This window comes from Mobula birostris, chromosome 9 (genome assembly GCF_030028105.1).
Source record: "Mobula birostris isolate sMobBir1 chromosome 9, sMobBir1.hap1, whole genome shotgun sequence".
NCBI lineage: Eukaryota > Metazoa > Chordata > Chondrichthyes > Myliobatiformes > Myliobatidae > Mobula > Mobula birostris.
Window position 1 is genome coordinate 105,165,037 of NC_092378.1, and position 17,563 is coordinate 105,182,599.

General features: G+C 42.4%; 1 protein-coding gene across 1 annotated transcript in view; it reads right to left on the bottom strand.

The window, feature by feature from the left end:
- myo15aa (myosin XVAa) overlaps positions 1-17,563 on the bottom strand; it is a 183,966-nt gene that overhangs the window by 104,208 nt on the left and 62,195 nt on the right. The window contains exons 28-35 of the mRNA XM_072267294.1: positions 15,491-15,669; positions 13,206-13,278; positions 10,430-10,621; positions 7,189-7,301; positions 6,806-6,898; positions 3,509-3,634; positions 2,965-3,029; positions 2,176-2,272 (exon numbers count right to left, since the gene is read on the bottom strand). Of these exons, the coding sequence (XP_072123395.1) occupies positions 2,176-2,272; positions 2,965-3,029; positions 3,509-3,634; positions 6,806-6,898; positions 7,189-7,301; positions 10,430-10,621; positions 13,206-13,278; positions 15,491-15,669 (938 nt within the window). The remainder of the gene's footprint in view (positions 1-2,175; positions 2,273-2,964; positions 3,030-3,508; positions 3,635-6,805; positions 6,899-7,188; positions 7,302-10,429; positions 10,622-13,205; positions 13,279-15,490; positions 15,670-17,563) is intronic.

Consider the following 17,563-nt stretch of genomic DNA (forward strand, 5'->3'; position numbering starts at 1 on the left):
GGAACATGAGACCATGAAATGAGATCACCCTCTGGAGTCTACTCCAACACTCATCAACATTATGCCTGATCAACCTCCTCACCACTTTTTGTCCTATCCCTACAAAGCCTTGTTGAACTTCATGCAATATGCATAATCCTTTCAGTATCTGTTTTAATTTCACCCAACGACTGTCTTCAGAGCTCTTCAAGGTAGAAAATTCCAAAGATTTACTACTCAAATAAATTTATCCTTATTTTAATTATCTTTACCTTATTTTGAGACTGTGCTCCTAGATTTAAACTCATTGGGGAACATCCACCCAGTACCTTTCCTTTAATGCAGTCTAAAAATTTGTCATGTTTCAATGTTCCAATGTTCAGAGCTTTGGTGAATGCTATGGATTATTGTTCATTTAGCAGCCTTTGGGAGAATGCTTCAAATAAGAAGGTCTCCCCCTCCACTATTCTTCTATCATTTCAAAGAAATGTCCCTGACCCAACTGATTGAGCACTCTGTCATCAATGATACACCCTCCCCTTCCCATAGAACCTTTAGTGCAACTACAGGAGACCCTACAATTGTCCTTTATCTCCTACTATTTCACCAGGGCCCCCAGCACCTCGTATGATTTATCTGTACAGTATTCAGTGTAGACTGCTTTTTGCTACTTAAAGGTATGGTCTCCACATTGAAAAAAGCACATACAGATTGAGTGACTTTTGCAGAACACCTCTGCTAAGTTTCAATATGAGTTTCTGGTTGCCTGTACACCCCTGTCTCACTCTCATTCCCTCTTGACCCTCTCTGCCTTTAACTTCTTACATTGCTCCAGTAAAGCTCAATCTTTCAGCATGTTCATTAAAACTTTACATCTTCCTCCATCCATCCAGATTACAGTTATTACAGTTATCTGTTTGTTGTGGGGACCGCCAGTTTTCTCTGCAAGATACAGAGTTCTGTTTTAGGTACAACTATTGTGTTTAACACAGACTATGTTCATCAGATACTGGTATCTAATCCCATTGATTTCCATGCTGGTCTGTTTCATTGTTAACCTAATTAAAATCTCCATTAAAAGTGAGCACTTTTGTTTCTGTGCTGAGGGAGACTTACTGGGCGTGTTGACAGCTGGCTTTCCTTTGGCAGCATGTTGGGAGATCACTGGCTGGGCTAAATCTTTCTTGGCAGCATTTGTCTGTAACACATGGGAGGTAATAATTTAATATTCTATCTGCAACATAACTCTTACCTGGCAGAAATGATAAAATAAAATGCACGCCATCCTATTGTGGCCTTGCTCCAGCATTTTATGTGTGTTACACCACTCTGTTCTTGTGTTAGCTCTGGCTCAGTGGCTGTGTTGTCAACCCTCAGGCATAATAACTGTGGATTTGAGTGTAATCTCATAAATTGGAACCACAAACCAAGTTAATATTCCTTTGCAGTGTTAAAATATGCTGCATTGTTGGAGGATTTTAACAGTTAGAATATAATATTAAGGGAATTCCAAACTATTGCAAGGTCAGAACTCGGAGAGCATGGAAGCAGCACTTATTTGCACATATTCTTCTGGGGTGCATCACAACCTCGTATGGAAGTTGTCCTGTCCAAGACCGGAAGAAGCTACAGAAGATCGTGAACACAGCCTAGCACATCACACAAACCAATCTTCCATCCTTGGACTCACTTTGCACCACACGCTGTCGGAGCAGTGCTGCCAGGATAATCAAGGACACGACCCACCCAGCCAACACACTTTTCATCCCTCTTCCCTCCGGGGAAGGCTCAGGAGCTTGAAGACTCATATGGCCAGATTTGGGAACAGCTTCTTTCCAACTGTGATAAGACTGCCGAACGGATCCTGACCCAGATCTGGGCCGTACCCTCCAAATATCTGGACCTGCCTCTCGGTTTTTTTTGCACTACCTTACTTTCCCTTTTCTATTTTCTATTTATGATTTACAGTTTAAATTTTAAATATTTACTATCGATTTGTACTCCAGGGAGCACGAAGAGTAGAATCAAATATTGCTGTGATGATTGTATGCTCTGGTATCAATTGTTTGGCGACAATAAAGTATAAAGAATATCAGGTATGTTCAAACAATGGTGCCCCTACCTGAGGGAGACCCACTTTTTGGTTTGGTGCACTTTGGTTGCTGTTAGTGGCTTTCATGGCAGTGCTGTGGCTATGGTTCAGGCTTGGATGATGGCCCAGCGTGGCATCTGGAGGGCCGACACTTGTCATTTGCTGCTGGAGAGCCATGGTCTGCCTGGTCATTTGCTGGGCCTGTTAGTCAATCAAAGAGATAACGAAAAATCTTTTGAATCCTAAAGTCAGCATTGGGCTAGAAAGAACAAATGCTTATATTTTGATATCAATGTCAAAAATGGACTAAGTTAAAGATTAGTTGGTTACAGCTGCAGCTGCAGCTCTCTTCCATTTGAATCAGAACTCAAGGTATTAGCTTTTGCGAGCACCTCTCTTGCATTGTGGCAAAGTGAAAATTCTTTGTAGTGAGCCCAATCTGCAAATGTCAAAGGACAGTGTTGCAGCAAGAGCCTTGTGGCAACTTTAAATATTCTTCATCAGGATCACACAGACCAAGATGATCACCCCCAATATTCAAGTAGCCAACGGCAGTTTCACAATGGATTGACTAACTAATTACTAGTCATTGGAAATACAGAGCTGTTCCATCTCAGAAGGCACAGAAGCCCGAAGGCACTCACTCAATGATTCAGGAACAGCTTCCTCCCCTCTGCCATCCGATTTCTGAATGGACACTGAACCCATGAACACTACCTCACTACTTTTTATTTTTATTTGTGCACTACTTATTTAATTTAACTTATATATATGTTTTTTCTATTGTTATGTAATGCATTGTACTGCTGCTGCAAAGACAACAGATTTCATGACATATGCCGGTGACATTAAACCTGAATCTGAAATTGGCAATGTTATCGTCTAGAACTCACCAGAAGATAAGCTTGCTGGTTTATGAAATCTTGCTGCTGGGCACTTATTTGAGAAGGATCATAGACTGAAAAACAAAATTAAGGAACAACAGAGTTAATTAAATTCCATACAAGCAAATTTTCCTTGTATTTAGGCATGAAATTAGTTTGTGTTTTCTTGCCTTTACATCTAGATCCCTCTGCTGCAGAAATCTGGGATTGTTACTCGGCTGGCGAGTGGGAATTGGACGGGATTCTGTTATCAGTTAAAAGCTCTGTGTCCAGTGCTTGCTTTTGAATTTGGATATTAGGCTAGAAAAGAAACTGGAGAAGGGAGTAGGGCAGTTGTGTCTAACGCAGCAGGAATTCCTTGGGAAACAGCTCTGGCTCATTAAGTAAGCAAACCCACTGATGTTACAACCCTGTCAGAGACTGGCACCACTGTGAGAGCGGGTATCACTTGTGCTGTAAACGTCATTGTTTCACCCTGATTCTGGTGGGGAAAAAACACATTAATAAAACTTTTGGCAGAAGGCATCACACGAACACCACCATGGATACTAACCCAGCTGGACTGCAGGCCTCTCAGGAAGTCCCCGGTCACTCGGCTGGGTTCTGTCTCCATTCCTAGGTCCCACCTTTCCGCCCCCCTTCATTCTGTCTGATACTAAGGAGGTTCGCTCCAAGTCCAAAAATAGAAAGAGAAAACAAAATACTTAAAATCAAACAACAGGAATTCTGCAGATGCTGGAAATTCAAGCAACACACATCAAAGTTGCTGGTGAACGCAGCAGGCCAGGCAGTATCTCTAGGAAGAAGTGCAGTCGACGTTTCAGGCTGAGACCCTTCGTCAAGACTAACTGAAGGAAGAGTGAGTAAGGGATTTGAAAGTTGGAGGGGGAGGGGGAGATCCAAAATGATAGGAGAAGACAGGAGGGGGAGGGATGGAGCCAAGAGCTGGACGGGTGATAGGCAAAAGGGATACGAGAGGATCATGGGACAGGAGGTCCGGGAAGAAAGGCCCCACCTCCCCCTCGTACCCCATCTGTTACTTATTTTTATGCACACATTCTTTCTCTCACTCTCCTTTTTCTCCCTCTGTCCCTCTGAATATACCCCTTGCCCATCCTCTGGGTTCCCCCCCCCTTGTCTTTCTTCTCTTGGCTCTATCCCTCCCCCTCCTGTCTTCTCCTATCATTTTGGAACTCCCCCTCCCCCTCCAACTTTCAAATCCCTTACTCACCCTTCCTTCAGTTAGTCCTGACGAAGGGTCTCAGCCTGAAACGTCGACTGCATCTCTTCCTACTAAAAATCAAAACCTGCTGACAAATAAATCCCACCACTGAGCTTATCACAGAAGTACAATTTTAATAAATGCTATTCTCTTAACACACTGGTGTAAGATTTTAAGAAACTTCAATTTAAATCTGCTTATCAAAGAAAATGCAAAATTCACCTCAATAAGATCTCATCAGTGAATGACACCCTATGCCATAATCATCTCCACATTTTAACAAATCCTCAAGACTGAACTAAGTCCTAATAACTAATGATACCTGCAAAGATATTTATTGTAAACTCATGGAGATATACATTTTAATTTAAGGGTATTTCAATTGCTTAGTTGTTCAGGAGTGTTCAGAGTCAAAACATAACACAGGGACAAAAGTTGGGTTGTTTACTCTAGCATCAGGGGCTGAGGGGAGATCTGAAAGAGAGTTATTAGACCATGAGGGGCATACACACAGTAAACAGCCAGTATCTTTTTCCCAGGATTCAACAACCCTGAAGGCATGCATTTAGGTTGAAAAGGGGTGAGGTCGAAGGAGATGTGTGGGACAAGTATTTTACTCAGAGAATGGGGGTGTCTGGGGTGGTGGTATATAACAGAGGTGTTCAGGAGGCTCTTAGATAGACACAAGACTATGCAGGAAATGGATATTATGTAGGTAAGTGATTAATTTAATTGAGCTTTTGATTACTAATGCTATTCGTCTGGCACTAAAGCGTGTTCCTGTGCTGTATTATTCCATGTTGGATGTTCTGAAATTCCACAGCATTTTGGGGTTATCCCTGTCAATATCCTTGTAGGTTTCCCCTGAGTCTTCCCATTTCCTCCCACATTGGTTATTAGTCCAATGTATTGTGGAGAGCGTTCTGACTGGCTGCATGTCCGTCTGGTATGGGGGGAGGGGGTGGGGCCACTGCACAATATCAAAGTAAGATGTGGAAACTTGTAAGATTAGTCAGCTCCTTCATGGGTACTAGTCTCCGTAGTATCCAAGGAGCGGCATCCATCATTAAGGATCCCCACCACCCAGGACATGTCCTCTTCACATTGTTACCATCGGGAAGGAGGTACAGAAGCCTGAAGGCACACACTCAGCGATTCAGGAACAGCTTCTTCCCCTCTGCCATCTGATTCCGAAATGGACACTGAACGCTTGGATGCTAACTCACTGCTCTTTGATTTCTGTTATTCTGCATCACTTATTTTAACTTCACTATTTAATGGACATGGATATATACATATATATATATACTTGATGTAACTCTGTTTTTTTCTCGATATTTGTTTATCATGTATTTCATTGTACTGCTGCCGTAAAGTTAACAAAATATAACAACACATGCCGGTGGTACTAAACCAAATTCTGATTCTAATTCTGTAAAATGTAGGTGGAGAAGGAAAACTCTGATCTCAACCCTCCACTGCCTTGTGGCTATACCCACCCATGGGGAAGGATTGGGCAGTAACCCCCCAGGGAAAAATTCGGAGTTGAGTCTCTAAGGCAGTCCTATGTTAAGTTCAATGCTGAGTGGCAACTCCTGCGACACTGCTGGTGCCAAACTCTATCAGTCTCTGTCGTTGCTTTGGATTCATCAGTTGTGTGGAGAGAGGGAGCCGGCTAGATGGGTAACAGCTTCCTCTCCATATCACATTTCCCAAGCTTACAGATCAAGGCAACCAGGACGTGATATCTATGGTCGACTCTGACGAAAGGAGGCCTCAAAATGTAGGCGGGTGGCAGTAGAATCAGCAGTAAGCTTGATGGCTAGGTGAGACAGAGTAGATCATAGGGAAAGCAGTGAGGGATTGGGACAGATGAGGATGCTTCATGAGCTGGCATAGACTCAATGGGTGAAGGACCTTCTATTTCATGAGAAAGTATCAGACTTGCTCCCATACCCTCAAATCACAGGGGCTGATTGGAAAACCTGCGAAGTTAATGATCCAACTCAAATACCATCAGAACCCAAACACTGCACAGAAGTTGAAAGCACTCAGAGTGTGCCACAACTACGCCCCAGAAAACTGTAGTAATACAAACATCGTACAACGTACTTGGAGCACATAAATACCCTCCAGAATACATGGGTAAAAACCCCTTCAGGATATTGGGATATCCCACACACAATGGTGACATGTAAACTTCCAAACCAACATTGAATATACAAAAGTATGAGGCAGCTTAGGGATAATTTTGAATTGTTGCTGCAAAGACTAGGGATAAGCATAATGCTGTTCTCGGGTGTGGAATAGTCTGGATCTTTGCTGTAACCGTAACACCAATTTCTCTCTGTAGTATTCTATGGTTTTAGAATTTGTACCTTATCCAATTATTATTCTTAAATGAAAGATAAAGAAGTTATTCTGCTGGAATTCCATTCCTGACTTCTTTGTGTTAAAATTACTTTCAAGTGTTAACCTTGTTGGAGGATTTTTCATGCCGCAGCTTAGTCATGATCTCTGCAAACTATCGTCTTACCCAATATCAAAGCATTATTACTTGTCAGAAAGAAGCATCTAATGTAACTGATGAGGTGGATCCTGTTAGGATATGCATGACTTTCCTTACCCCATTTTCATAAGATAAAACAGGATCAAACAAGCTATCAAGATAGCGATCAAGTCCTTTCTGAGATCGACCTTCATTGAAGGCACCAGAATCTGCTGAAGACAAGAAGGCAAAATATTTCAAGGACAACTACTTCAAACACAAAAACAACAGTCAAAATCATTTCTGCGAGCAATAATTACTGAGTAGTAAACTCAAAATCACCATGAGGTGTAATTACTGGGATAATAATCCCCATGAAAATATTATTCAGCCTAGCAAAGATAGTCATGAGTAATCACAGCAAAAATTGTCAAAGCATTAATGCTCAGTTTCAAGCCTTAGAGAGTAAATTTCGCATTTTTTTAGTGACTTTTATTCTAAAACTCAGATTGAGCGATCTCACCTTGTCTAATGGATCCTGTGATATATCTGTCTGAGTCCGGCACAAAGATGGGTGCCTGGGTGACAGGGGGCGAAGGAATATCTTCATCCGAGTCAAAACCATGGCCAAAAACACTAAGCAGGAATAAAGACTTGTTACTGGACTTGCATCTAAACTTTTACCCAGTCCCGGCAGCAATCAGACAGCCTGCCTTCCTGGTGGGTCATAAAGATCATAAGATCATAAGACCATAAAAGGAGCAGAAGTCGACTATTTGGCCCATCGAGTCTGCTCCGCCATTTTATCATGAGCTGATCCATTCTCCCATTTAGTCCCACTCCCCCACCTTCTCACCATAACCTTTGATGCCCTGGCTCCTCAGATACCTATCAATCTCTGCCTTAAATACACCCAATGACTTGGCCTCCACTGCCGCCTGTGGCAACAAATTCCATAGATTCACCACCCTCTGGCTAAAAAAATTTCTTCGCATCTCTGTTCTGAATGGGCGCCCTTCAATCCTTAAGTCATGCCCTCTCGTACTAGACTCCCCCACCATGGGAAACAACTTTGCCACATCCACTCTGTCTATGCCTTTCAACATTCGAAATGTTTCTATGAGGTCTCCCCTCATTCTTCTAAACTCCAAGGAATACAGTCCAAGAGCGGACAAACGTTCCTCATATCTTAACCCTCTCATTCCCGGAATCATTCTAGTGAATCTTCTCTGTACCCTCTCCAACGTCAGCGCATCCTTTCTTAAATAAGGAGACCAAAACTGCCCACAGTACTCCAAGTGAGGTCTCACCAGCGCCTTATAGAGCCTCAACATCACATTCCTGCTCCTATACTCTATTCCTCTAGAAATGAATGCCAACATTGCATTCGCCTTCTTCACCACCGACTCAACCTGGAGGTTAACCTTAGGGGTATCCTGTACGAGGACTCCCAAGTCCCTTTGCATCTCAGAACTTTGAATTCTTTCCCCATTTAAATAATAGTTTGCCCGTTTATTTCTTCTGCCAAAGTGCATAACCATACACTTTCCAACATTGTATTTCATTTGCCACTTCTTTGCCCATTCTTCCAATCTATCCAAGTCTCTCTGCAGACTCTCCGTTTTCTCAGCACTACCGGCCCCTCCACCTATCTTCGTATTGTCAGCAAACTTAGCCACAAAGCCATCTATTCCATAATCCAAATCGTTGATGTACAATGTAAAAAGAAACGGCCCCAACACGGACCCCTGTGGAACACCACTGGTAACTGGCAGCCAACCAGAATAGGATCCCTTTATTCCCACTCTCTGTTTCCTGCCAATCAGCCAACGCTCTATCCACGTATGTAACTTTCCCGTAATTCCATGGGCTCTTATCTTGTTAAGTAGCCTCATGTATGGCACCCTGTCAAAGGCCTTCTGAAAATCCAAATATACAACATCCACTGCATCTCCCTTGTCTAGCCTACTTGTAATTTCCTCAAAAAATTGTAATAGATTTGTCAGGCAGGATTTTCCTTTAAGGAATCCATGCTGAGTTCTGCCTATCTTGTCATATGCCTCCAGGTACTCTGTAACCTCATCCTTGACAATCGACTCCAACAACTTCCCAACCACCAATGTCAAGCTAACAGGTCTATAATTTCCTTTTTGTTTCCTTGCCCCCTTCTTAAATAGCGGAGTGATATTTGCAATCTTCCAGTCCTCCGGAACCATGCCAGAATCTATCGACTTTTGAAAGATCATCGCTAATGCCTCCGCATTCTCCGCAGCTACTTCCTTCAGAACACGAGGGTGCATTCCATCTGGTCCAGGAGATTTATCTACCTTTAGACTATTCAGCTTCCTGAGTACTGTCTTTGTCGTAATTGTGACTGCACACACTTCTCTTCCCTGCCACCCTTGGGTGTCCAGTCTGATGTCTTCCTCAGTGAAGACTGATGCAAAATACTCGTTCAGTTACTCCGCCATCTCCTTATCCCCCATTACAATTTCTCCAGCATCATTTTCTATCGGTCCTATATCTACTCTCACCTGTCTTTTACTCTTTATATACTTGAAAAAGCTTTTAGTATCCTCTTTGATATTATTTGCTAGCTTCCTTTCATAGTTAATCTTTTCCCTCTTAATGACCTTAGTTTCCTTTTGTAAGTTTTTAAAAACTTCCCAATCCTCTGTCTTCCCACTAATGTTTGCTTCCTTGTATGCCCTCTCCTTTGTTTTAACTTTGGCTTTGACTTCTCTTGTCAACCATGGTTGCATCCTTTTTCCATTCGAAAATTTCTTCTTTTTTGGAATATACCTGTCTTGCACCTTCCTCACTTCTCGCATAAACTCCAGTCACTGCTGCTCTGCCGTCTTTCCTGCCAGAGTCCCTTTCCAGTCAACAAAGCTGCAAAAGTGCTCTGGCACATGAAAGTACTCACTCAGAACATTTCCAGTTTCCCTTTACAGTCTACCTGCCACTACCTATGTATTCCATTATGGATATTAATGTTAAGACTGTGTGGAAAATTGAAGGTACTGCAGAAGAATTGGTATGTCATGGCAGGCTGCATGACGGGGGTGGGGGGTGGGTGGGGGCTACTGCACAGGACTGAAAGAAGCTGCAGAGGGTTGTAAATCTAGTCAGCTCCATCTTGGGTACTAGTTTACATAGTACCCAGGACATCTTCAAGGAGTGGTGTCTCAGAAAGGCAGCGTCCATTATTAAGGACCTCCAGCACCCAGGGCATGCCCTTTTCTCACTGTTACCATCAGGTAGGAGGTACAGAAGCCTGAAGGCACACACTCAGTGATTCAGGAACAGCTTCTTCCCCTCTGCCATCCGATTCCTAAATGGACACTGAACCCTTGGACACTACCTCACTTTTTTTTAAATATACAGTATTTCTGTTTTTGCACGATTTTTAATCTACTTAATATATGTATACTATATAAAGTATACCGAATAAGATTTATTTATTTATTATTATTATTTTTTTCTTCTATACTATATCATGTATTTCATTGAACTGCTGCTACTAAGTTAACAAATTTCACGTCACCTGCCGGTGATAATAAACCTGATTCTGACTTTATTGGGCATGCAAAGACTGTTCACAGAACTCAGCAAGACTCAATAACCCCAATATAAAAGCCCCTAATTGTGTTGCCTTCAAAAGGAATGTTATCCTGTTTGTATATCACAGGCATAAAGGGATTTAAACTAATTCCATAATCCTGGAGAAGACAGTGCTCAGCAAATGTCCAACAAATACCCACACGTTTCGACTCTTCCGGCTTCTTGTCTTTCCCTCAGAAGAAATCATAAAGAAGGATTTTTGCCTCGGAAAATCTGTGGGAAGTTCTAGGTCAGACACCAAGTCCATTACATAGTCGTGACCACCAAGCTCAGTCCATGCGCCTTTATCCTTTCTTGTCACAGTCCAACCTCGCCAGCCTTCTGTAACATCTCTGCAATCAAAAACATTGCATTATGAACTCTGTGTGTCTAAATGTGCTCACATATGTGGATGGACTTGTTTTTATGTGCTTGAATGTGTCTCTGTGCAGGACTGCGTACCTTCTTATGTTCATGTGCTGGTATCTCTGTGTTTCTCTTTGTGTGTGAGTTTCAGTGTTTAGTTTTATTATTCTGTACCTACTAGATGTTTTTGTGTATATTTATGTTTGTGCATCTGTATGTTTTTGTGCATATTTTTGCCAACTTTAGTATGTATGTGTGTATTGTGTGTGTGCATACTTTCCTGTTTGTGGGCCTGTGCTTTCTCTAAGTCAGTGTGCTTCTGAGTTCTTTAATTTCTGCATATATGATAATATGGTATTCCTGCTGTGTGTGTGTGTGTGCGTGCATGCACCTACTTTGCTTGTCTCTGTATTTTGTTCTTTTTTTTCTGTATGTTTCTGTGTTTGTACAGAATATCTCAGAGAGACTGTTTCTGTAAGTGTAACCTTCAATGGTCGTCTCTTTTTATTCACTTTTTTGGGATTTGGTGATGTTTGCAAAGTATCATTTAGCCTTCTTAATTACTCTGGGAAAGAGGTGACGAGCTGCCTTCTAGTTAAGGCTGTTCCACAGAGTTCCATAGTGTGGTGTATCAGGCACATTCAATCTCTACTTACTACAACCCGAAATGAAATGTTGAAGAAAATCCTATAGTCTTGAAACATCTTGTCATGAATGGCAACAGCTAAATAGAAAAGGTGTTTCCAGAACATCTGATCCTTGCCAAAGGCAGAGTGCGGTGGGCACTAAAGCCTTTCTCTATGTGAATTCAGAATTCTTGCCCTACAAGGATTTGCAGTGGCTCCTCAAACCAATGGACAGATGTACCCACATTAGTTAGAAAAATGATGAGGTCAAGTACGTATATTTTCTTCTCTCATAGGTCTGCACAACATCTGCCAGAGATTCACTTTCGCTTTATGATGGTGAAGATCCCTGGAAGAAGCCAAGATGGTTCATCCATTTAGCACTTCTGGGGAAGACAGCTGCAAATGTTTCAATATCGTCACTGGCATTCCACACAATAGACTCTGCCATTGTTAAAGGTAGAAATGTTCTTTGACCCACTTCTTCCTTAAGCTGTGAACTCTTCTATTTATGACTAGATATTGCCAGGGTCGCAGAACTTTGATCTGATCTAGAGGCTAGGCAATTCACTTGTCTTTGTCCTTCGCAAGCTGCTTTTGCTGTTTAAATGCACGTAGTCTTGTGTTGCATTTTGCCAGATTGACGTCTCACTTTTAAACATGCTGAGCGCAAGGTTTGTTCATTTTAGCACGACGACAGTGCCACACAGCAAAGAGTCTTACAGAACTACAGAATTGAAACAAGCCCTTTTGCTCAACTGGTCCATGATGACCAAGGTGTCCATCTATTCTAGTCTCACTTGCCTGTGTTTAGTCTATATCCCTCTAAACCACGCATTCCCAGCCTTTTTTATGCAATGAACTCCTACCATTAACCGAGGGGGAACCCCTGCTCTAAGCCTTTCCTGTCCAAGTACCTTTTGAATGTTGTTAACATATCTGCCTCAACCACTTCCTCTGGCTTCTCACTTCTTACATGGTATGACCACCATCTGAATGAAAAAGTTGATCCTTGGGCTCCTATAAAAGCTTTCCCCTTTCATCTTAAACATATGTTCTTTAGTTCTTGCTTCCACAACCCTGGGAAAAGTGTATTCACCCTATCGGTGCCCTTTATGATTTTACACATCTCTGTGATATTGCCCGCCTTCTCCTACGCCCCAAGCAATAACGTTCCAGACTGCTCAAACTTTTTCCTTAACTTAGATCCTTAAGTCCAGCCAGCATCCTGGTAAAACTGAATGTTCTCTAAATGAATTCAGAATTTTGGCTCTACAAGGATTTTGTCATGGTTACTTAAACCATCATGAACGAATGCATTCACAACAGGAAGAAAAGTGAAGATGAGAGCAAGTAGGCATTGGTCACTCAACATCTGCCATAGATCCACTCTAGCAGATATGTCCCTCACTCAGTCTTTGACCCTAGACTCAGTCAATTCATAAACAGAAGAGACTTTGCAGATGCAGGCAGTCCAGAGCAGTGCTGGAGGAACCCCACAGGTCAGACAGTATCTGTGAATTCCTGATGAAGTGTTTTAACCCGAACCATTGACTGCATATTTCCTTCCGTAGATCTGCCTGATCTGCTGGGTTCATCCAGCATTTTGTGTGTTTTACTCGGTCAATTTAGTCCTTTAAAATTATAGGCACCCACTGAAGTCCCCCACTCATGCCTTTAAACTCAGAGCTTCTCCAAGTGATGTTGAATATGGGGGAATCACTGATTCATCATCTGAAGGAACAGTATTTTGCAGCAGATTTCATATTATCACAAAACTTTGCTTAGTCTAAAGTAAATAGATTTTACACCTGATATCTTTTCATAGACATTCAACTGCACAGCACACGTAAACCTTCTACTTTAGAACTAATTTCTCCACTATAAAGTCCAATAAGAGCAAATCGTTGCCATTTTCTATTTCCTTTGCTGACTCTGAAATCACCTGTGCCACAGGAGATCTTGTCCCAGTTCCTCTCCCGTAGTCCAGGAATTCACTGGACACAGAAAATTCTTGCCTGCAAGAAATATACAGGGAGACACTTAATTTGCTGACAATTTGTTTACATCTTATGCTTCATTTAGATTGGATAAATGTTCAGAATGATAAGGAACTTGATGTGGTGCACAAAAACAAAGAAATGCTACTTCGAGCAGTAAGATTCAGGATAAATTCATCAGACTTTATCAGGCAAGGTTTTTATACAGAGAATTATCAAGACTTGGGAGAATTATTTCTTCCTAAACACAAGAAAATCTGCAGATGCTGGAAATCCAAAGCAACACACGCAAGAAGCTGGAGGAACTCAGCAGGCCAGGCAGCATCTATGGAAAAGAGTACAGTCAACGTTTCGGGCTGAGACCCTTCATCAGGATTGGAAAAAACAGATGACAAGTCGGAGTAAGAAGGTGAGGGGAGGGGAGGAAGAGTACAAGGTGGTTGGTGATTGGTGAACATGGGAGGGGGAGGGGGAGGGGTGAAGTGAAGAGCTGGGAAAGAAATACAGGGCTGGAGAAGGGGGAATCTGATAGATTAGGACAGAAGGCCAACGAAGAAAGGAAAGGGGAAGGAGCATGAGAGGGTGGTGATGGGCAGGTAAGGAGATGAGGTGAGAGAGGGAAGCATGAATGGAGAATGGTAAAGGGGTAGGGGTAACAATTAACAAAAATTCGAGAAATCAATGTTCATGCCATCAGGTTGGAGGCTACTCAGACGGAATATAAGGTGTTGCTCCTCCAACCTGAGTGTGGCCTCATTGTGACAGTAGAGGAGGCCGAGGACTGACATGCCTGATTACTTCCTGTGTAGTGCCTATCAAGACTGATGAGAACTTGATGTAACTCAGTTAAGAAAAGCTGAATGAGCAGAAAATGTTCCAAAGAAATATTTTTTGAGAAAAGAAAAGTGATGTCAAATCATGGCTGTTAATTGAAATGGGGAATGAGGGGATAGTAGGAATAGACTGTTGCAGAGATTTTGAAGAGACAAAGTAAGGAAAACTAGATGTGGTGATGGAAAATGGGCGGTGATGGAAGGAAGGATGAGATTAGACAAGGTGTGAACAGTGATGTATTTAGATAGATTGATAGATTGAAATATTAAAGCAATTAGCAGACTAGGAAGAATATTAAAGGCCATGCAGGTTGGGATAACATAGGGAAGGGAACCTGGAATTGGTGTAACTGGGATTTTGAATAGAATATTGCAGATGCTGGAAATTCAAAACAAGAAACAAAATATTGTGTCACTCGCACTCCAACATGTCTTTGGCCCCCTACACTGTTGCTTGGTCAACAGAAACATGAGGAACAGAATCTCATCTTCCTCTGAGCTCTATGCTTCCCCTGAGATGCAGTCTTGGATTTGAGAATTTCCCCGACTTCCCCCCCCCCCCCCCGGGAGATGGTGGATTTTTCAGTTACAATCTGTTCCTTTATTTATTTTCTCATCTGTCAACTGCCAATATATAAAAGTAATGATATTATGTAAAGTTTTGTTGGTTCTCCAATAAAAGACATTTGCTTTGTTCTCTCCATCCCTCCTCCGTTCTGCACTGATTCTCTCAGCTTTCCAGTCTTGATGGAGCATCCCTCACCGCCCCCCCCCACCCCAAGGCCCTGATGCTGTCTGACTTGTTGGGATAGTCTAGTGTTTGAATGAGGGTCAAGCCTGTGATTTGCTGTGAGGGATATTGAAAGGTTTGTGGAATGGGATTGGACTGGTTGTAGTATTTGAGAGATGGGGAGTGAAGTGGAGAACGTGGTCCGGGCAGGGTATTAAGTGGTGAGAGAGCTACAAGGTGAGGTCCTTTACCCACCGAGCTGGAATTCTGAGGGTGAGTGAGAGATGAATAGGATTAACTAAATGTGATATTTAAACATGCAAGTGGGTATGAGATGAGTGTAATTTGACTGTGTGGGATATTAAAGGCAATGAATAATGAAAACAGGGTAAGATATTAATAGGTTAATGCAGTAAGGGAACAAAATATTAAAGGCTAAGGAAAGTGGGTAAAGCCAGGGGACACCCAGTTAGATTGGATGGAATTGTACAGTGTACAGGGAATGAAGAGAGGCAGTGTCTAGGATGATTGGATTACAAGGAACATAAAGTTGGATATTAAAGGGACAGTGATGTAAGAAAAGAGTGGCGTTGAAATTTGTGCTTGCTGTGTAAGTGGATTTGACACTATCAAGTGATTCGATTCAGTTTGGAGAATCTTTGCTCACCATCAAAGCAGGATACCTCTATTGCAATGTTAGCCTTCCTCCTGTTGCCTGTCCACTCCAGCAGGCATGGCGGATAGCCTCTGGCTCCCTCAGGGCCATACCTAGCCTTATGCATTGCTTGTAGTAACTTATGCTGACATACTGACTTGTATCCATTGTAACCATAATCCGACACAAATCTGGTGAATAAAAACAGGAAGAGAAGGAATTAAGTCATGCATTTTCATCTTTATTTTTTTTTCAGGCATCCGTTAGTCTCGTGAGACCATGGATTTGTGCCTTGGAAGGTTTCCAGGGCACAGGCCTGGGCAAGGTTGTATGGAAGACCAGCAGTTGCCCATGCTACAAGTCTCCCCTCTCCACGCCACCAATGTTGTCCAAGGGAAGGGCACTAGGGCTGATACAGCTTGGCACCAGTGTCGTCGCAGAGTGATCTGTGGTTAAGCTGAGGCTCGAACTAGCAACCTTCAGATCACTAGACTGACACCATTAACACTTGGCCATGCGCCAACCATCTTTAATTTATGTTTCTGTAACACCACAAGTCATAGGAGCAGAATTAGGACCCAACTGATCCCTGTGGAACACTGTTAGTCACTGGCAATCAACCAGAAAAGGCCCCTTTTAGACTCACTCTTTGCCTTCTGCTAGTCAGCCAATCTTCTATCCATGCTAGTATCTTTCCTGTAATACCATGGGCTCCTAACTTGTTTAGCAGCCTCATGTGCAGCACCTTGTCAAAGGCCTCTGAAAATCCAAGCAAGCAACATCCATTGTCTCTTCTTTGTCTATCCTGCCTGTAATTTCCTCAAGGAATCCCAACAGATATGTCAGGTAAGATTTCTCCTGAAGGAACCCATGCTGACTTCGGCATTTTTTATCATATTCTCCCAAGTATCCTGAAATCTCATCCTTAATAATGGACTCTAACATTTTGCCAACCACTGAGGTTAGGCTAACTGGCCTATAATTTCCTGTGTTTTGCCTCCTTCCCTTCTTAAAGAGTGGAGTGACATTTGCGATTTTCCAGTCCTCCAGAACTGTTCCAGAATCTTGTTGATCCTTTCCACTCCTTCTGGTGCATCAGGCAACAATAGGGTTGCCAACTTTCTCACTCCCAAATAAGGGACAAAAGTAGCAGTCAAATACGGGACACTTGTGTTTCCCCCGCGAAAGACTACCATGACTATGAAGCCTTGCATGGGCACCTGTGTGCACATGTGTGTACGTGCCGATTTTTTTCTACAAATTTTTCAGTTTGCTTAATCTTCCCGATTCTGTTAATACATTATTTCTACTTTATATAGACTGTGTATTTATCATATCATTCCTGCCTTTACTGTATGTTGGTGTTATTTTAGGTTTTATGTGTTATTTGGTAGGTTATTTTTTGGGTCTGGGAACGCTCAAAAATTTTTCCCATATAAATTAATGGTAATTGATTCTTTGCTTTACGCCATTTCCGCTTACGAACGGTTTCATAGGAACGCTCTACCTTAGCGGGGGAAATACAGGACAAGGGCGGTCCTGTATGGGACAAACCAATTTAGCCCAATATACGGGATGTCCCAGCTAATATGGGACAGTTGGCAACCCTAGGCAACAACCTTGCTGTCTTTTAGCATTTTAGCTGTATTTTACTAGGCCGAGTTGCTAGCTCGATGCTCAACCCAGCATGGATGGAAAATGTGCAAGGAGCCGGCCAGATTTGAATCCGGAACCACTTGCCTGGAGGCCTGGTGCAGATGTCAGTGTTCCGCTGGCCAGTATTCCAGAATCTAGAGATTCTTAAAAGATCACAACTAATGCCTCCACAATATCCTCAGCCACCTCTTTCAGAATCCTGGAATATTGTCAATCTAGTCCAGGTGATTTATCTACTATACTTACAGTCCTTTCAGGTTCCCAAGCACCTGCTCCTTAGTAATAGCAACAGCACTCGCTTTTGCCTCCTTATACTCTTGAAATTCTGGCATGTTGCTGACGTTTTCCACAGTGAAGACTGATGCAAGACTTATTCATTTCACCTGCCATTACTTTCTTCCGCATTACTACCTCTCTAATGTCATCTTC